This window comes from Electrophorus electricus, chromosome 1, assembly GCF_013358815.1.
Source record: "Electrophorus electricus isolate fEleEle1 chromosome 1, fEleEle1.pri, whole genome shotgun sequence".
NCBI classification, from domain to species: domain Eukaryota; kingdom Metazoa; phylum Chordata; class Actinopteri; order Gymnotiformes; family Gymnotidae; genus Electrophorus; species Electrophorus electricus.
Window position 1 is genome coordinate 11,165,001 of NC_049535.1, and position 22,260 is coordinate 11,187,260.

At 44.3% G+C, this 22,260-nt stretch overlaps 1 protein-coding gene across 1 annotated transcript; it reads right to left on the reverse strand.

Annotated features, from left to right (window-relative positions):
* Positions 1-1,928: 1,928 nt before the first annotated feature.
* Positions 1,929-21,768, reverse strand: b3galt1a (UDP-Gal:betaGlcNAc beta 1,3-galactosyltransferase, polypeptide 1a). The gene is made up of 2 exons (XM_027026566.2): positions 21,716-21,768; positions 1,929-3,519 (listed from the first exon to the last, which is right to left on the reverse strand). Exon 2 carries the CDS (start codon positions 3,072-3,074, stop codon positions 2,082-2,084), a length of 993 nt encoding a protein of 330 aa, XP_026882367.2. The 5' UTR covers positions 3,075-3,519; positions 21,716-21,768; the 3' UTR covers positions 1,929-2,081.
* Between the last annotated feature and the right edge of the window lie 492 nt (positions 21,769-22,260).

Sequence of the window (22,260 nt, forward strand, 5' to 3'; positions counted from 1 at the left end):
ACGTTGTATCACTGAACGCTTATTGTTCTTCACTTTTGTGCGCGCAGCGGCTTTTTGCACAGTTTAAGAGACAGGTATTTATCATGGGTTATGTATTACCGTGACGTGTACACACACGCACACCCCTATACATGTCTGTGAGATGCCCTTTGCCAAAAGCCACAAACAGGGATTTCAGAGCATTAAAGCCAAAAATCAACGTAGCATTCTCAATTCTGTGCCTAAGGAAACGGGTGCTTCATAAGGAGAAATCAAAACCTAAAAATCACAAAACAAACAAACATGGGGACATATTACAGTTTTAAATATTTAGGCTGTGAAAGTAGCAGTGGCAGGTGCACAACGGTGTGCTATTGGATTGTACTTGGCAAATGAATCATGTAAAACACACTGTTGAGGAATCAATAATTTATACAAGATGCCACAAAAAGCAGCTTCATGAATCCCTGACTGTGGTGCTGCTATTTGAAATGATACATACTGTTGCGAATGTCCTCTAATGCATCCAGAAAAACACTGCTAAAGACAAAGATCTTACACGTGACTGATGGCAGATAATATTGGGAAGATTATTATTATTATTATTATTATTACTTAGAGATAATTACTGGCATATCATAGAAGCTTGGAAGATGTTGCAAACTTTTGCAAAGCTTCATATGTTCTGTAGGATATACAAGGCAGTCCATAAGTAATTACTTGTGTTGGCTTTGATGTTGGAAGTGAACATTAGTGATTTGTGTGTATGTGTACATGAGTCCTACACAAATCATTATGTACATTTTCTTTGCAGTATACCCATTAACCCAGCACATTCAGGTTCTTTGATTTGCTCATTTAGGGTTATCGTTGAGCTGTTTTCACCTTAGCCAAGCACACTGCCACTGTTAAAGGTACAGCTGGGATTAATACCTCATGGCTTTTAGATGAGGGCAAACATTCTCAGGACCCAACCAGAATAGGAGACCTCAGCCTGCATCACTAGGCGGGTTCGTTCCTGGACACACTTGGACAGTGTTTCACGAGATGAATCTCAGCGGCGCTCCTGTGCTGTGCAAAAACAAGGTACGCTAAACAAGAAGTCATTTTTTTGTTGTTTGATCAATTCAAGTTCAGTGCCTGGAAGTAAACATGGTTGTAGCATGACGGTCAGACAGCTGGAATGCTTTGCTTGGGCCTCAGCAAGACAGCTGTTTTGTTTTGATTGTATGGTTGTGAAACGCCTAAAATTGTATCACCTCGCCATGTCTGAGCGCCTCCAGGTAATAGCAGAAGTTAACAGAGCATGTCTTGTAGCCTCTAACATGGTTTCCTTGGTCTGGTGTAATCCTTGCTGGTGTGTATTATCCTCACAGAGCCTATTTGCATGGTAGTCAGTTGGCAGAGAAGTGAATACTGAGAAATCTACGATATTGTGTGCTGCTCTCTACCTAATGCATGAATACTGTTGTTTTAACCTGCCAGGCTCAAGCTCTGCCTTGTGTGGTGTGGCGCTCGTCGTCTTTCTGACCCGAGCAGTGTGTGTGTGCGCGGTGCAGTAATGAAGTTGTGTGCATCGCTGTCACTTGAGAAAAAAAGCCCCGTTGTGAATGTGTGAACGAAGCACACACACCATCCACACCCCTGACCCATGTTGTGCAATTTTTGGTTCAAACTGAGAAATAATTTAGAATGGATGTCTTCAAAAACACCTGTTCATGTCAGGGCTTTGTTGGAGATGTGGAATCGTGTGTATCGGACATCTCTGGACAAAACACCTGAATTAGGATTAGGTTTTTTTTACCTTATATGTGCCAAAGTATGCGTGTGTGTATATGTGTGTGTGAGTGTGTGTAATATATGTTATTTATTTATTTATTTATTTATTTATATATATATATATATATATATATGTATCTATGTATGTATGTGTGTGTGTGTGTGTGTACATACACAAAGGCTCTGAGCTTTACTACAGAACTACTAGGGAACTCAAACATCTGACTCGCTCTGCCATAGTAGCACTGTGAGCTCCCAGACCACAGAAGCCCCTTCCTGTCAGTGGTCGGGGGAACAGCAGTGTCTGTTTCTGGGGCCTTTCACTAGCACTTGAGGTGCTTCTTGCTGGCCATATCGTTCCATATCCGGTGCATCTCCTCAGGCGAGATCTGGTGCACAGTGAGCACGCGGCGGTAGCGGCACAGGCTGTAGCTCATCTTCCAGTGGTTGAAGCCGCTGTTCTGGACGGGGTGGATGCCCAGCTTGCGCAGACACAGGCCCACGTATACGTCCTCCAGGTGGAGGAGGCGCGTGTGGAGGGACGTCTTGTAGATGAGCTCGGCCATGTCCCCTGAGAAGACGTAGCCCGTGCCGGAGCAGAAGGGCGGGTACTTGCTCTCGGGGTACAGCTCGCGAGACATGTACCACTTGCTGCGTGTGTCGCGGATGGGTCCACCGTTGATCACGTGACCCGTGAAGAAGCGGCGCCTGGGTTTGGCGTCGGGCCGGAGGAGGTTCAGCACCAGGTTGTCCATGTTGACGAAGATGTCGCTGTCGGTCTTCATGACGTAACGGGCGTTGGGGCAGAAGGACGATGCCCAGCGCATGCCCATCATGGTCTTGAGCGTCAGGTTGTGGTAGGAGTCCTCGAAGTCCTCCGCGATGATGTCGTGGAACACCTGACTCTCCTGCTCCACCATGCGGTTGAGCACGGGCTCTGCGCTGTGGCCGAGGAGGAAGAGCGTGACAAGGCGCGCCGCCTCGCCGTATGTCTCCTGCTCGCCCCACGTCTCGCGGATCGCCTGCCGTGCGTCAAACTCCTTGTGGTCGCTGCTGACCAGGACGAGCAGGAAGGGGGCGGCACCCTCGCACTTGCCTGGCTCGTTGATCAGGAAGCGGTAGGCGTGGGGGTTCAGCGCACGTGTGCGGATGTTGGCGAACGTGCCGTTGAAGGCCGTCCGTGCTGCCTGGCGTCGGGCAGGGATGGACATATGGCCCATGTGGGGGGTGGATGGCCGTGAGCCGCTCAGGTACCACAGCGCGCTGGCCCAGCAGAGCACGGTGAGCAGGTACAGACACGACACCTTTGAGAACATCTCGCCACTGGCCCACCCGCCCGACAATCGCACGCGGCCGGCCGGCTGGCCAATGGCACGAGCTTATTTAAAGCACATTGCTCTGATCGCAGCAGTCCAGTCCTGCTCACTTGCATCTAAAGTCATAGCACCGGTGCAATTTGGACACAACATTCACTAGTGCTGCGCTCAAGACTCTGGTGACCTGGCTGCTCATTTCTGTGACCTCACGAGGGCGTCGGTCTCCATTTCATATTCGTTCGCCATGTTGTCGCTCTCCGTGACTCTCGTCGTTCTCGCGTGGAGGTGTTCTTCGGGACAGCTTCACTCTGGCGTTCTGACGGAAGCTCGAGGAAGCGCGGGACCCTGTCTACACCGCTCTGGTCTGTGAGCCCCTGTCATGGCTGTGACGAGTGCCTGACTGCTAGCTTCAGCTCCGGAGCCCGGCGCAGGACAAGTCACGATCCTACAGGACAGATGTGGGGGGAAAAAGAATTATTTACAGAAGTGAAGCGAGAGAGAGAGAGAGAGAGAGAGAGAGAGAGAGAAGAGTGAGGGGTGTGTGTGTGTATTTCAAAAGCTTTTTGTTTGCAGTGTGGGTTTTAATTCCAATTAAACAGTAAAATCAATAATGTCCTACAGCTCTGACTCCTTCACTGTTCATTCAGTACAATTCATTCAACACTACAGTGTTACGGTGATCAGTGGCGTACATCTCATTTCAGCCTCTGAGGGGGAGCTCAGCTCACACCCCCCAGCCGCTACAACATTATATGAGTAGTGTGAGCAGGAATTACTGAGGGCTCCACTGCAGTAAGTGTAAAGACTGAAGTAGGTTTGCTCTTGTAGGTTCTGTTCTTTTGTGTTCTCATTTTAGCCTCAAATACATGTTAAACCACATTAGGCACCTCTGAAAGATGCCCCCCCCATACACACTTCCTCTGCCTTTTTGTTCATTAAAGATAGCAAGGACAGTTGCTGAAACTGTGTTCAGCATTGGAAGAAAGGAAGAACACACACACACAAGCGATACACTGCAGCAGCAAGATCACCCTGAAACTTTTCTTGCAGGCTTTAATGATTGATTACACGCCAATATTAAAAATAACAAACAGTGCAAGCTGACACTCAAAGAACAAAACCTCAGCTCAGATCTGCACAATTACACACACATTCACAGCCTCTCACACTTTGCACCAAACAGTGTTCTGCAAATCACTAAACTCACAACTCTAACATGTTACTCCTTTGTCTTTTCGAGGCACTGCCTGTCAAAACACCACAGAGAGGGAGACAATGATGTTTTTTTGACAAATTGTTATTAATTATAGTCATATAAGTGTTTCATTTTGCCAAAGATCCAAGGTGTTCTGCTACTTGTGTGTGTGTGTGTGTGTGTGTGTGTGTGTGTGTGTGGCCGTATGAACTGTGTGTCATGCTTTTGACAAAATTAGCCGTTTTCATAGTTGTGCTTAATTCATTGTAAAACAAAACTGTAAGAAAACAACAAAAGACGGAGAGAAAATGAGACCCACACGCGCACGCAGAACGCACACAGAACGCACGCAGAACACGCAGAACGCACGCAACGCACGCAGAACGCACACAACGCGTCAGTGTCACGTCATAGTTAAAGTGCAGTTCATCACAGGTTCGTTATCTAGACTCACTCCATTCAGTCTTTAGATGAACAGATCCAGTTAACCGGCAACCTGAAATATTCCGTTCAGTCCGAACATTAGTTTCTCTCTAACTGGTAAATACAAAAAAGTGGGGGATGATGAGGCAATAAAAGGAAAATATCGATCAAATTAGGTCTTCATGGCACACCTGGGATTGAGGCCAGGAGACCACCTAAAGACACAATGTTATTGTGATGGGTACCCGGTGGAATGAATGAGGCCATTGTTTTTAAAAAATACCACAGACCGTGATTGGGAGATCATGGTATCAACTTGGGTTATTGCTTTGTGATCCATTTTGAACATAATTGACGAAAGTGTATACAGGTTGAAGCCACCTGAGATGACGTCTCTTTTGTAACATCAAGCTCAGAATAAAGACGGGACCGTCTATTCTCCTCAGTTAACTCTAGAGTCTGCACCTTTTATTTTCTGTTTGACAATATTTGTGAAATTGGCCAAATAAACAGGTGTGTCTCTGGAAGTCTGTAGTGAACATATTTAGGTCATATTTCACTTCAAAATCACCAGAACGACGGCAAGAGATCATATTTTCCACAAAGAAAATTAAGACTATTTTAGGGGTGTTAAGAAAGCTTGATTTTGTTTTCATGGTAAACACATGTAACTAATTTTAATTTAACATAAATGAATATGTTTGTCAAAATGTGGAACATTCAATTTTATTGAAGTTTTAATTAGTCTGTTCTTGTTCATTATAAAGTATATCAGTAATGACACTTCTATGGGTGCATGTCTACTAAACATTAATAAAATGCTGTTTATTTGCAAATAAAATTTTATCACAATTAAAAAAAAAAAACAGGCTCAAATCACTTATTAGATTTTGAACTCAAAAGACATATTTCATGAGACTCACCTGAACACCCCAGCAGTTCATTTTAAATGTCCATTTGTCATGAACTTTCAGTCGATAGGAGAAGTAAAATACATTTGGGTTGGAACTGCTTTCACAGAAGCTGTTACCCCTGATATCAGAGGGGTATTGCAAAACAAATTTATCAGTGGATATAACCGAATGTATCAGGACTTAAATAGTTTTAACTAATTTAACATTTACCTGACACTTATCCAAAGTTATTTACAATTATGACTGAATACAACTTAAGTAACTGAGGGTTAAGGGTCTTGCTCAGGGGCCCAACAGTGGTAACTTGGCAGTGCTGGGACTTGAACTGGCAACCTTCTAGTTACTAGTCCAGTACCTGAACCACTGAGCTTTGAATTAACATCCATTGTACTGAATTAATATCTACAGTGCTGATTTAAAGTGCAAAGTACTGACTTAATACCCATAGTGCTGAGTGAACGAGTGAATTGACACCCGTAGTATTGAGAGAACTCTTCTTAGAATAGAGCGTGTTGATTGGTTGTTCTCTTTTGCCTTTCACCTTTCAGAGTGCTGGTTCAGCAGTGTTAATATGAGACACTCGATCCATATGGGTGCAGATCCCAGGTCAGTGGGAACAGTCTGTTTTCAGCAGCCATCTGTGTAATGCTTCCTCAGCACACAGGAGACTGTTTGGGCCGAGGCTTCAGTTCGATCCGAGCACTGATCTCGGGTCAGCACGTGAAGGGTAGCTTTCTACAAACTGTGCAGAGCTCTCTCAACAAACTGGAGACACACACAAATGAGAACAGGCAATAAAGACCAATACATCTGTTGAGCATTTCCCATGCTCACATTGGGTTTATGCAACAGCTGTTTTTTAAAGCCAGAACTCAGGGCTGTGTGAGACAGGAGGCCACTGTCTGCTTACACTCCAGGATTGATGACAGACTGTTTTACAAGCTGCATTTATTTGCTGGTGTGATGTAATGAGTAAGTGAAAGGTTTGACAGCTAGAGTCAACAAGGGCAGGACGGACAATCTGAGTCGTCCTCGATTAGAACAGCATGATGGGAAGGGCTGGCTGTTTACAAAAATTAATCCCACACTTTTACTAAAGAGGTTTTAAATGCCAAATGCCAGCAAGACAGAGGCCTGTTAGGAAATATCCAGATCCGAGAGGATGGAAGATGATTAGTCTGAGGGGGATTTTTGTACTACAGCTTAGCAAATAAACCATTCTAAAGGTTTTATCATGGGAACATTCTAGTCCCTCAACCTGCCTGTTCCCATCCTCTTCGTCCCTGACGTCCTCTTCCTTAGTAAAAGCTAAGGGCGGACGTGTCGGTCGCCCTGGTGATTCCGTGCTGTGCGAACCATCATGAAAGGGCAAGCTTCCCACAAGCCCCAGTGCTGGTTATTCCATCCTCTAGGACTGCGTTTCCCAGCATCCTCCTGCCAGGAAACTGCCCGTCAGTCCACCCCGATCCTCCAATCACAGCTCCCTTCTCCATTCTCCCTCCTGATTATTGATTATCCTTACCTGTTCATCGTCATGCTGCCCTACATAGCCTGCTGCTTTCTAGCGCTTTTGTTTGCAAAGTGCTGCTGTGTGTGTGTGTGTGTGTGTGTGTGTGTGAGAGAGAGTGGGTGTTTTGACCCGTATCCATCTGCTTTGTTGTCTAATGTTTGTCTCTGTCCTGCTGGGTTTCCCGTTAGGACGTCTGTCTCTGGAATTTGACCTTGGACTCTGTCTCATTTTCCCTCTCATGCGGTTTGGTTCCTTTCTCTTTGGTTACCGACCCTCATCGGGCTATTGACTATGACTTTGAAAAAGCTCCTTTTATAATAAATCCAGTGTGTTTATTCCACTCTGCAAGTGTCTGAGTGTTGTCTGTAACGTTACACAGCCTTGGATATCATCTGGTCTTTTTCCAGTGTGTGACGCGCGCGCACACACACAGCCTTCAGCTTCGGTTTCTGTGAAGGACACAGTAGCTTCAGCACATGCAGTAGCATGCCTTGATTGAGCAGCTTGATCTCTCTGTGAAAGCCACACACACACACACACACACACACACACACACACACCTATGTACAGAGGGAGAGGGCAGCCAATCCACCTCCTCGTGAAATCACGAGCAGACCGTGCCGTGTCTGAGTACCAGGCCAGACCTCATGGTGGCGCTGCTGCCGCATTTCCTGTTCAAGGCCCTGCTCCTCTCGAACCGTAGTTTAACAGTAGGTGCAATGTTTCCCCACAATTCCATTTTCCATTACAGCCCATCTGGGCCTGGCTCCCAAACTGGGCGGATGCTAGCGCTGATGACGTGAAACTGGGCGGATGCTAGCGCTGATGACGTGAAACTGGGCGGATGCTAGCGCTGATGACGTGAAACTGGGCGGATGCTAGCGCTGATGACGTGAAACTGGGGGGGTGCTAGCGCTGATGACGTGAAACTGGGCGGGTGCTAGCGCTGATGACGCGAAACTGGGCGGGTGCTAGCGCTGATGACGCGAAACTGGGCGGATGCTAGCGCTGATGACGCGAAACTGGGCGGATGCTAGCGCTGATGACGTGAAACTGGGCGGATGCTAGCGCTGATGACGTGAAACTGGGCGGATGCTAGCGCTGATGACGCGAAACTGGGCGGATGCTAGCGCTGATGACGCGAAACTGGGCGGGTGCTAGCGCTGATGACGCGAAACTGGGCGGGTGCTAGCGCTGATGACGTGAAACTGGGCGGGTGCTAGCGCTGATGACGTGATGACACGAAACTGGGCGGGTGCTAGCGCTGATGACGTGAAACTGGGCGGGTGCTAGCGCTGATGACGTGAAACTGGGCGGGTGCTAGCGCTGATGACGTGATGACGTGAAACTGGGCGGGTGCTAGCGCTGATGACGTGATGACGTGAAACTGGGCGGGTGCTAGCGCTGATGACGTGAAACTGGGCGGGTGCTAGCGCTGATGACGTGATGACGTGAAACTGGGCGGGTGCTAGCGCTGATGACGTGATGACGTGAAACTGGGCGGGTGCTAGCGCTGATGACGTGATGACGTGAAACTGGGCGGGTGCTAGCGCTGATGACGTGATGACGTGAAACTGGGCGGGTGCTAGCGCTGATGACGTGATGACGTGAAACTGGGCGGGTGCTAGCGCTGATGACGCGAAACTGGGCGGATGCTAGCGCTGATGACGTGAAACTGGGCGGGTGCTAGCGCTGATGACGTGATGACGTGAAACTGGGCGGGTGCTAGCGCTGATGACGTGATGACGTGAAACTGGGCGGGTGCTAGCGCTGATGACGTGATGACGTGAAACTGGGCGGGTGCTAGCGCTGATGACGTGATGACGTGAAACTGGGCGGGTGCTAGCGCTGATGACGACTAATGAAGCGGAGAGCAGCGGTGGTAGTGCCTGCCGTGGTGATGGTGATGACCATCCAGCCCTCTGGTTCTGTCTGTAACTCCAGCCCTGTCTCACAACTCTCTCCTTCTTCCACATCAGTGCTGATCAGGTCTGTCTTAAGGGATGCTGCAAAGTGACATTTGGATCATTACTAACACTTACTAACACATGCACACTTACACACACACACAGCTGGACTTTGGTATTACAGAAGGACCTCTGCCCTCTTGTGTGATGATCCACTATATTGGAATTCATAGCATAACTTCAGTTACTATGGGACACACAGTTACTATGGGAGACACAGTTGTTGCACAGTCGGGATTGCAGGCTGAACAGTTTGGAGGCAGGGCAATTAACCCTCAGCTCTACACTGCCTTCACCTGCCATCATCACTATATACACCTGTGTGTGTGTGTGTGTGTTTCTGCATGTTGTGCTGTTTACATTATCATTGGCTAGACCTTAAAAACTGTGTGTGTGTTTCACCGCCCACCTGCGAATCACTGCTGTTTGCACGTTTTTCTCGTGTCCTTTCAGAACAGGGGGTCAAACATTTCAGCTGTGCTTTCTCTCACAGGAAGCTGCCCAGGTGCTTGTGCAGTCTCTTGTTATCGCAATGCTCGACTACTGCAACTCGCTACTTGCTGGTCTTCCTCTAAGAGCCATCAAACCCCTACAACTTGTCCAGAATGCAGCAGCATGACTGGTCTTCAATCTTTCGAGGTTCACACACATCACTCCACTGCTGCGCTCCCTTCATTGGCTCCCTGTAGCTGCACGCATCAGATTTAAAACCTCGATGCTTGCCTGTCTGCTTGCTGTCCGGACAGCAGAGTCCCTTGCAGTCTTCAAACACAGACTGAAAACCCGTCTATTTGTGGAATATTTAAAGGACAACTGACACTGCTCCCATATTGACTGACTAAATTAGTACTTATTGTAGGGTATTGTTTATGTTGTTTATGTTTAACTTATTGTTTATAGCACTTATCATTGTTTAAGATAGACCTTATGTATTTAGTACTTCTAGTCATCAGCAGAGATCCCTGCATTTCTACAGTATTCTAGATCAATGGTATATTGGACTCTAACCTACTGTACTGTACTAGGATATTCTATGAGTAAATGACAAAGCGCTTTTGTAAGTCGCTCTGGATAAAAGTGTCTGCTAAATGCCATAAATGTAAATACAGAACCACGGCCTGTATCATACAAAACCACAGCCCCTATCATACAGTAGCACAGCCCCTATCATACAGAACCCAGTTAGTATCATACAGAACCACAGCCTGTATCATACAGAACCACAGCCTGTATCATACAGAACCACAGCCTGTATCATACAGAACCACAGCCCCTATCATACAGAACCACAGCCAGTATCATACAGTATCGTACTTATTGTAGGATATTGTTTATCTTGTTTATGTTTAACAAACTCTAGCACTTATTGTTTATAGCACTTATCCTTGTTTAAGAGAGACCTTATGTATTCTACAGTATTCTAGTTCATTGGCATGTCTGATTCTAACCTACTGTACTGTACTAGGATGTATTCTATGAGTAAATGACAAAGCACTTTTGTAAGTCGCTCTGGATAAGAGCGTCTGCTAAATGCTGTAAATGGAAAAGTAAAATATCAATACCTTATTCTCAAGATAAATGATTTGTTCATTCAGGCAAATGGTGAATTTGATGCTAAATTGGAACTAAGGGCATGTTAAACTGAAACAATCCTTTTGTGAAATATCACACTGCTAAATGGTTCTAACTATATTAAAACACAACCTGCAGCTACTGTGACATTTACAGACAAATGCCAGTGTTGTGCGCTGTGAAATGGGAGCTGTCTGGAAGCGTACAAAATGTGGCCTATAACACGTACTTGGTGAACAGAGTTAACACACGCACAAAGCTCCTGGTCTTTGGTGTTACTTGAAGTGTGTTTGTGTGTGTTCGGGTACACACTCTGGTTTACAGTGGGCCTGAGAGAAACACACAAGTGAGATGGGGAATTAAAATGGGTCATGCTGACCTACATCTCAGAGGTTGAGAGAGGGAGAGAGGGAGAGGGAGGGAGAGGGAGGGATTGAGGAAGCAAGGCAGAGATAGTGGAAGATAAACTGACAGACAGAGATACAGAGACACAGGAAGTCTTGTGATTTCATAAAAAAGGTCAGTTGCGTGGCTTGAGGACCCATTTTTCCATGGCATCCCGTTGTTTGCTGTGTTGGGGTTTGCTTATCTAAGGCTTTTTCTGCTTCACTGATCAATATTCTGATCAATCACTGATCAATCTTCTGTAGATGCAGCATTCAGCATTGTTACTACTAAAGTTAGGTTTGAGAATATATTCTCACTGTAGCAAGAGTCTTACTAATTATTATTAGTTTCTTTGAAATGATATATAAATATGAATACTTATTGATATACAGAGCATATCGATTAAAAACAATATTGCTATTAATGTATTTAAGCCTTGCAAAAGAGAAGAACTAACACCTCCTAAACATGCCAAAACAAAGTCTAGAAAAATTATTTATAGGATGGATGGTGACACTTCAAATTACATGTCAGATGAAGAATTTAAAATACCTGAAATGCACTTAGCAAGAGCATCACAAAAAGAACAGCACATGTATTGGCCTACTGTACATGTTCACCATAAAGGACTGTACTGGTTTTGACATCCATAAAGCTTCCAACAACACACATGCACACATTCTATGCGATACTGGGACCATGACTCTTATGCAAATTTACACAAAGCTTTTCCATAACGCAAGATGGATGAGTCATTTCTCTGGTTAAGGTCTCCTCTGCTGAAGCCACAGTGAATGACAATGAGCCAAGAAACATGTAAAGAAATGGGCCTCGCTGTAATGTAGCAGCATGGAATTCACTTGTAATGGTGCAGAGAGTGAAAAGTAAGTGCTCACACATTCTCTTGTTGGGAGCGTGAGAATTTAATGCTTCCTTCTGGGCATTCAATGACTTCTCATCAATTACTACTACTTTGAAATGGAAGAAGCCTGAGTTACTTAGATCTTTAGGAAGCATTATCTAATAACATGCTGTAAGTTCATTTAGTTGATGTGTCTTGGGCAAATATGCTGAAGACACACTATTCATGCAGTCACAAGTCCTGCAACCCTTCTTTTCAGATCCAGTGAACCACGAGGTAAAACTGAGAATGAGAAGTGCATCAACTTCAGCTGAAGGGCAAACGCTCGAATCCTGTAACACTCAGCATCAAATGTTTGACACACTGGTTTGTGGTTGTGTGCTGATGGTGGCCGTCACCCCCTGAAGGAGAGAGGGTGATATGAGGTAACTGGCTCATTGGCTCGTTTAAGTCACGTCAAGTTTCTTGGTCATTTGCAGGACATTCATACATTGAAATGCTTGTAGTGAGGCACAGGTAACACATTTGAAATAAACACATGTTTATTTCCTGTAGCACCTGGATGGGGTTGCTGCCCTCTGCCTTTGAGACAATGTGGTAGCGATACTTTTATATTTCGTTCACATATTATTTTACTCATGTATTACAATCTCATAATTAATCTGTGTTAAGTATTATGAAAAGTTTGTGTGTGTGTAAGAGGACCTTGGATCCAGTGTTTGCTAGGGAGTTCGCACTGGTATGGTAGCCTGACCATCACTGCAGTGGAACAGAGGCTTCATGGCCCCTGTAGGAACTGGCAACCCACCTGTGTGTAACAGGGAAGAAATGTAAATGAAGTACCATATGACTCTTCTTTGTCTCTGATGACCAATGAAGGGTGACAACACCCATGATGGGAGCTTCTTCTAGGACCTAAACAACATAATATCCACCACATGTCTTAGGATTCTAACATCCTAGGAACCAGTGATGACCTCCAGGACCCAAGAGGCCCCCCTGACTGCCTTGAGTATGATTTCTTGTCTTAGTAGCCTGCTTTGCTGGGAGGGATTCTGGCCTGGCTGACAGAATAATGTTTGAGTATTTAAAAATAAAGGTAGAGAGAAGAGTCTTTTGCTTGATCAGTTAACTCCTGGCATAAATTAGTAATGTAACCAGGGTGGGGTAGAGTCCCACTTAGAGAATGTGGGGTTATACTCTTGGCATAAATTAGTGATGTAACCAGGGTGGGGTAGAGTCCCACTTAGAGAATGTGGGGTTATACTCCTGGCATAAATAAGGGAAAAGGATATCCATTAAGAAATTTAAAAAAACACACGAAAAGGGGTATTTTCATTACCAGTATTATCAGCCATAAACACAACATTTTTGCTAAGTTTAATTATTTAATTATTCTGAATATTTCTGTACTAATGTATGGAACAATTACGATTAAAAAAGATTACATTATGGACTAATTTGAGGGAAGTTTCCTAAACCGGGCACTTTAAGTCTAAAGTTGTTGCAAGAACCTAGGGAGGAAATGGAAGAATAGAAATGTTCTAGGTTAGGAAAAAGCTGGATTGGTTTAGGAAAAAGCTGGATTGGGTTAGGAAAAAGAAAGATGAGTTCAGAAAGTGGAGAACGGTGGCTGAAAGAAAACAGAAAGTGAGAAGAGTAAAAGTCAGATGAAAGCTCAGCAGTGGCTGGGTCTAAACCTGAAGATGAGATCACTGCTATGATGGTGTGTATTTCTCCGGTACCTCCACCGTATGCACGACCTGCCTGGCTTCCACCCCTCCCTGCTGCAACTGCACCTATGCTCGCAGCATTCAAACCCCCAAAGTTGGATGTCAAACGTGCACCATTAGATGATGACAACGAAGAAGCTAAGCCTCCAGTAATTGAAAAGGTCACTGGGGTCACAGACTCCTTTGTTAACACATTCAAGCGCCTCCCCTGCCTTTTCCCAAACCTGAGAGTCAGAGAGGGTGCGAAGGGGGTCACATATCTCTTTCGATCGTTTGAGTCTTCAGAGATGAACAACCTGGTTAAAGACCTGACTAGTCCTCGGCTCAATGTAAATAAGACCGTCACTAAACTGGCTAACCCAGACCGTGTGTATAACCCCACACTTTAAGAACGGAGCCAGGTTTTGTTTAAGATGTGTGGTTTAAAGTGGACTGAGATTAAAGGCAACTGTAATGACAGAGCTCAAAGAATAGCTGGCAACCCATGTGACATAGAATGAATTCATGCGTTATTTCAGAGCAACGTTCCCAGTCCCTGCAGACTGGCGTAAGGTCAATGCCATACAATAAAGATACAATAAGCCTGTATAGGAATTTCTGGATAGGTTTCGGCAAGCAGTCTCTGATCACTCCACTGTGGAAGACCGCACAGCACACGACAACCACATCAAAATGCAGCTTGCTGAAAAGTTTTATCACCATTTTCAAAACAAGCCAAAGCTTCTTGCATTGTGTGGGAGGACAATCCATCTAGTGAACGTATTGCACATGCTAAGCATGCAGAAAAACAGCTGCGAGAGAGGGAGGACAAGACTCAGCAGAAGCTCCAGTGTGCACAGCTCTCTGTCGAGGCGGAAGCGGAGGGAATCGAAGGGGCAGAGGAGGTTGCCGTGGAAGCGGAGGACCAGGCCGACATGGTGGGAGATGCAGAGACCACCCCGTGACTAATGGGGAATGTTTCAATGGTGGCCAGTTAGGTCACTGGGCTAGAAATTGTCCCAAGATCCCACAGGTGGACTACACATCACATCAGCAGCATTCATTCATGGTTAGTGACCCGAGAAATAATGAAGAATAGGACATAAGGTAAGACAATGGATTGCCTGACGTTCTCAGTTCATTAGTCCATCGTGGGGCCATGGTTCCTTGTGATTCCTCACCAGCGAATTCTCCACTCTTAGCAGCTTAAAAAGCTAACGGTACCTGGCGCATGATGCAAGACCTACGTGCTGTTAACTCGGCGGTATCCAAGACAGCTCCATAGTTCCAAATCCATCAACTATGTTTATCTGGGATCCTGCCAAATGCATCTTGTTTTTCTGTAATTGATTTGGCCAACACATTTTTTACCATATTAGTCCACTCCATTTCCCGATACTGGCTTGAATTTACCTTCAGAGGTAAACGATACACATGGACTGTTAGGCCACAAGGATTTACAGACTCTCCCTGTTCGCTTTCTTGTTGCACCCAGTTGTAACTTGGAAACCTTTCTACCTCCATGTGGTAGCACCTTCATTCTTTACATGGATGATATATGAATTGCTTCTGACTCCTGGGAGGCCATGTACTACAGTCACATTGCCTCTGTTGCTTGGTCTTTGCTGCTCCATTTTCTTGCTAAAAATGACTATAAGGGTTGCACCTTTGCAACTTTCAGTTAAAAGATCAACATTTAAATAGTTAAATATTTAGGTCACATGATTGCAGATCCAGGTCGCTCTATTGATCTCTAGATGCCTAACCTGTTACTAAAGCACAAATCACGACTCTACAAAGTATGCAAAAGCTACTGTCATGCTCAGATCACAGATTATGCTGAGATCTCAACCCATTCCTGACATCGCACACAAACACAGGTTATCAAATCAAAGACCACATGACACGGTCCCTTGGGGCTTCATACGTCTAAAAACTGCCTTGTAATCCTGATAAAACAATACCATCTTGTTTATATGTTAATGAATCCAGTAGCGACATATCTGCTGACACAATTGCGCCGTAAGAAATGATGTCCTGTTGCGTACTGCACCAAATGATCAGGCCCAGAACAGTGAGGTCATTCTCCACTGTGTTTGCTCTCTCTGCACAACTGCAGAGGCTGTTTTAGCCTGCTCAGGTTTAGTTGCCATGCACCCACTAAGTATATGTACTTCATATGCGGTATACACAATACTGGCCTCTGCTCAGACTGCCTACATGACCAATGCTAGGACGTCGTCATGGCGAAATATACTCCTCTCATTAGCATGTCACACTGCACCATTGTAACAGTTTAAAACCTGCAACTCTGTTGGCTAATGAGACCACAGGTGTACCTGTGTTAGACACAATTACAAAACCTAAACCAGACCTGACTGACATACCTGACCCAAATTCTGACATCTCTGCGGCTTTCAGATAACACACCCTCTAAATCACATGCAAATGTTTTCTACTGTGGAAATGTTCAGTTTACACAGTTTTCTCTGCTCAGTCTGCTGACATTTTTGCTTTGGCCAGCGCCTGCATTTTGGCTGAGGGCCAATCTCACACTGTATACATGGATAGCAATTAAGCTTTCTTAACAGTACACAATACTGGTAACATGTGGTGTGAACTTGGGTTCTTAATTTCTTTGGGATCATCTATTGTGCATGCTCAACTGGTATCGAATGTCTTGCCATGATGGATGTTATTGAATTGACCACTTGTCAAGGTTACACTTAATGAGTTGTGCCTGCTCACGTTTTTCCTGAACGTTTTTCTTGTAGGAAATGTGACGGAATGGTGAAGTGCTTAGTTCGAGAAGTGATTCCTAGGTGTGGCGTGCCTAGAACTCTAACTAGTGACAAAGGCACGTTTTGTAAATCAGATCATTCTCATTTATCCATGGCATTACAGATGTATTTAAGGACTCATTGCGCTTCCCACCCACAGAGCTTTTTCCTTACAGGGTCCCTGAAGATGGATCCCTTCAGAACTCAGAAGACAAAATGATTGTATACATGTCTAAATTACGCAGGTGGGAGACTGGGTGATTTTATAAGAGCTAGAAGAGAAAGACTTGGAAGGATTCAAGCTGGCTAGGCCCATGGCAAATTCTCTTGACCACACCCTCCTCCTGCAACATCGTCAGGAGGGCCGGGAAACCCACGAAACCTATTCTTGAGAGCATAGAAACCCACAAACTCTACCAGCACTAACACTGCCCCATAAACTGAAGTTTGGCTTCCCCTGGAAAGATATATTCTACACCCCAAGGAACTATCATTTCCATAGGTGCACAAAAGTAGACACGACGACGGACTGTTCTGTTTGTGAGTAAAGGCACACACACCAGCTATGAAACTTTCTTTAAAATTGTTGTAGGAAACCCCTTGAAAGACAAATCTCTGCAGCAACCTTTTGTTGAAATATCTTATATGAAAGTGCACAGTGCTGTTTAGACCTGTTTAAAAGCTTTTATCATGGAAGCTGTGCTAGCAAGCTCTTTTCTCTTGTTTCCATCCTATTTTGCCTTAAGATAAAGCACACTGTGATATTTTTCTCTGCAGGAAATGTGACCCTGTGAGTACCAAATTTGAATTACTCCTTATTCTGTAACAGTAAACATGTTTTGAGGTTTTCCAGGCCAGAACAGAGCTTAAAGTAATCCTATTGTAATGACAATAAAGCATACATGCTTCTCAGGGGAGCAGGAGACAAAAACTAGGTCATATACTATACATGCAGAAGCTTAAGGAGACGTGGCTTCAGACTTTGCAACTTGGGCAAGAGGAGGACACGAGGACATGTCACATCTTACGTTTGAGTGCTTTGAACGCAGGCCAATGGGGGGTGGCGGTGGTGGTTCATGCCAAGTTTATGCCGTAAATACTTCATGCAACAAAATGTCATTGTTATACAAGAATATACTTTGCATGAGTTCAGAAGCAATGACTGCTCTCATGACTGCTCCTTTCTGAAAGTGTTGTGTGGAGTGTATTTTGAGAAGGTCTGACATGGATGCTGTTATTCTGAGATCAAGAACAACAGATGGTAGGATGTCTATAATGCAAGAAGTGGTCTCCATCGCTGAAGCATACGAGTCATAAGATCTGATGTCAAATACTCTGATAGACATTTCATTACCTTATTACAAATTCAAAGTCTTCCCGCTAAGTAGTCTACGCCCTGTGCAGACAGACACAGCATTCAGGCTTAATTTTATGTCATTCATTAAAATAAATTAGAACTATCTGCCTATTGCAGTAGAGAATGGGACTGAATGCTTGACAGCAGATCTTTAAAAAGCTCCACTGTTCCCCACACACAAGCATTTAATGTCACATGAATAACAGCAGGGCCTGTTTGGAAAGAATGTGCCTTCCTTTCATGCTCTTAGCCTTGTGGGACCCCCTACATACTCAAATGACCACATCTGAATAAAAATATTAAATAGAAATAAACCTTGCTGTTTTCACATGAAGACATCAGTTCCCCCCCCCCCCCCCCCCCCCCAAACCTCTGTTTAAGTAAGTTCTTTAGTTTCTGAAGGTTTCAGGAAAAAAAGTAACAAAATATTTAAAAATGTTTAAAATACTTAAAACACATAAATATTTTGAAGAGATTAGAAATTGAACTTTCTGAAAGGTACTTCAAAATAAAGAGGATTTTACTTCAACTCTGCAGTTTGGTTGTGCATGTATGGGTACATTTTGAGGACAGAGAACCACAAACAATAGCAGTCAGTTTTTCTGAATAAATATTTTAAAATGGTTTTAACAAATGAAAATTTACACACAAATTAATTTGCTCAAAAATTAAATTTCCCCAATTTGCACTTGTCCCCAGTGTAGCTGAAAAAATGAGAAATGCTTGGTAACTGATATATTTTCTGTATAAATTTGCACTCAAGCTATGAGTGTAATTTAGCTAGCAAGCTGTCACGGAACGCTCCTCCCCCACGAGTCACGTGGTACGGCCCGCCGCGCAGGGGGATTCACATGTGCGTTGTTTGTAATCACGCCCCCCCCGGGACTGCACACACCTGTATGGGGATTAATGGCACGTGTTGGTCTGTCTATATAAATCCCCGTGAGTGTGTGCCCCCCTTCGGTCATTGTCGCGATGTAGTGTTAAACGGCTGTGTAGCGGTAATGCCTGTTTGTGTCGTCTCTGCTTACGTGTAGGTTGCCCTTGTTACGTGTTGAGTGTGGAGTCATGTTCCCCGTAAATGTTAGACGTGAGCGCCACCGTCGTTGTCTATGCTGTGTGTTAATAAACGTCTTTCACAGTCGAGGGAGTCTCTGTGTCCTGCTCCGCGCCGCATCGGCACTCCTGCTGTCCGCGTTACACAAGCACAAGAATTCAGAACACATTAATTCTTCCGTGAAGATATTTCTAAATGTTCGTAACAATCTGTCCCTTTAAGGGAAAGAAACGATCAGTTTTATTTTATTTTATTATTATTTATTAAGCCAAGTTGAAATATGTAACCTGTTAGAAATCTACTTCTTGTTGGGATAAACCTACAAATTTTCATTTAGTAAAATGTAACCTTTTAAAAATAATTAGTGTAGAAGAAATGTTACTTCTATGGCAGATGATCCCAGTTCTCTGTAACCATCCATAAAAAATTAGGAATAATAATTTATAGTGATAAAGAGGCATGTGTGATGGCATTTCTACTAAATTGCTTAAAGAATAGATGTTTCGTGTTTTTTATATACTGAAAATCCTACAGAACACAAGCTATTTTTTATACCTCACCTACCAGCTGACTGTAGAAAGTTCAAGCTAAATTGTAATCACTTAATGTCTGCAGTGATGTAAAAATACCAAAAAGAAAAAAAGTTCTCAGTGGCCATCACATCTATCCCCTATGAAGAATAGGAAATATGAATCTCATGCCTTCTGTACACTGCAAATAATGTATGTGCTACATTTGGTGTGTAAAACACACCATCTCTGTTAGCTAGGTTTTTGTTTTATGGTTTAGTGTGCTGTGGCGCTATATGCCCCGTATGTTATAGCGCTATATGCCAGTATGTTATAGCACTATATGCCGGTATTTTATAGCGCTATATGCCCGTATTTTATAGTGCTATATGCCCCGTATGTTATAGCACTATATGCCCCGTATGCTGGAGTGCTAAATGCCCCATATGTTATAGCGCTATATGCCCCGTATGCTGGAGTGCTATATGCCCCGTATGTTATAGCGCTATATGCCCCGTATGTTATAGCGCTATATGCCCCGTATGTTATAGCGCTATATGCCCCGTATGTTATAGTGCTATATGCCCCGTATGTCCTTTTGAGGGTGTGATGTGCTCTTTTTTTAAAGGCCTTTTAGGGGTGTTATTAAAATGGCCACACACACACACACACACACACACACACACTCACACACACTCACACTTTTTAGCCTTTATATGGAAATACCTCTCAAAATACACTTGTCATCCAGAGACAATGAATAAGAACATCTTTTTCATTTTCATTTGTAGTTTTTATCTGGACAGAAACTTGCCGCTCAATTCTTCAAACTTTAAACAATCAGAAATGAACGACTAAGAATATCATAAACATTTCTGTTGTCTATTAGCTTATTTACTTTGGTTTCTCAACAAAGACTGCTCTGTTAGCTACCGATTTATGCATGCGGCCAAGCGCAGAACTCGCAGTGTGGAGGGCACGGCGCGTTTAACGGGATGCTTGTCGATTGGTGCGTCCCGGCAAAACGCGCTTTTACGGTGACCCACGAGATCTCTCAGTCCAACGTTATGCAGACAGTCTACACCCCAGGGGTCAGGCAAAAATCAATATTTAGAAAAGAAAACTGCGGAACTGGATTGCTGACAAGAGCTGACGCCGAGCGATTTAACGGGTGTATGATGATTGTCGAACGCCGGTTAGGGTGGCCGGTCGGTGTTTCAGCTCACTAGCTCCCGTCCGGTAAAACGACCGGACAGACACCAGGGTGGCCACTTAAACACCCCGAAAGACACACGGGTGATGTGACATTACAACTCCCAAAACCACAATAACCTGGTTAGCTACCAGACGGAGCCAATTTTATCTAGAAATCTGTAACGTATATTAAGGTTTTGCACAACCAAACCCGACGCCTACTTGGCAGTGTTTAAGTCTGGCACAGTGCACAGAAGCAGTGACATTCATTCTTATCGCAATTCCAAAGGAAAGCATGTCCTGACCACTGAGAAGTGAAGTCGTTTTTTCTTTTTGGTATTTTCACACCGTTGCATGCATCCTAACTGAGTGGGGTCTTTTAGCCGGTGGATGAGGGAACCTGTTTAACCAATGTAATACAAAGTATTTTTCCTTGATTGATATTCGCCTTGATTTGCCTTGATCAATGGAAACAGCCACCAACTCACTCGAGAAGGATGACGGGGTAGCCAGACGTCGATTTAGTCCAAATATACACCAAAAAGAAGTGGTCCTCACATCCGTTCCTTTCAAAGAGTAGGAAAGAGGGATTTCATGCCCTCTGTACACTGTAATGGCAGACTTAAATACTGCCAAGTAGGTGCCAAGTTTGATGAGTACAGATGTCTTGATCAAATTGGCCATCTCTGTTAGCAAGCTAGACAGGTTATGGGTTTTATGGTTGTGTGCTGTAGTGTCATATTTCCCTTTTGAGGTTGTGATGTCCTCCTTTTAGCGGTTATTCAAGTGGCCACCCTACCGCCGATGTGCAACCTACGCATCAGCCTCGGAAGGTTAACATACGGATCACACATATTTACACACCGGCAAACTGAATCACAGCAGTTATGTGGAGGACAGTTGAAAACCTGTATCAGAGTGAAGTGCCCTACCGTTAACTACTGCAGAAGATCAGCTAAACAGTAAAGGAAACCGCTGTTGGAAACACGTAGACAACGCCACATGAGGGCTCGGCTCTAGGTACATGAGCATCATATGACTCCCGTGCCATACAGAAGGATGTACGTCTTTGAATGGCGCGGACACGAACGCTGCAAAAGCCAAACGCACGTACAAATGCAAATAAGCCGCAGTCTACAGAGAAAGAAGGAACAAAACCTCGGTGTAGACGGGGCTGGAGCAGACAGCAAACATAAGCCTACCTGATTTTATGCGTTCCACATTCGGTTCTAAGGGATGCTCGCGGTTGGCTACTGACCCATGAACTGAAGTGCTCAGCGGCGCGCGAGGGAGGCGTCCAATCAGAAGCTGACGATGCTGGAGGAGCACGCCACCCTGTGAAGCCTGCTTGCACTGGGCTGTGTGAATACTTGCCTGGCCGCCCTACAGACAGCTTTAATTTGACAAATGTTAATCTAAATGAACGTTTGTAGTGCGTGGTAAAACCAGACAATAAAATCTTTTGTTCTGATATAATTCTTCGCTTTTATTTACCCATTAGGAGAAACAAATATTCAAAACATAATTTTCAGATTTAGAATTTTGTTACTTATGACTTTGCATCACTATGTATTTTTCACGGTTTTTAAGTGTAGGTATTAAACACCACTGCCATATCAAGTACAATGCAAAACTGACGAGATTTCAGAAAATTATTTTATTGATTAATGCAAAAGCAATATAACAGAAATAATCCCTGACCAGCCTGAAAAGCAGGAACTCTCTGTAGTCGTGATAATCAGGTCAT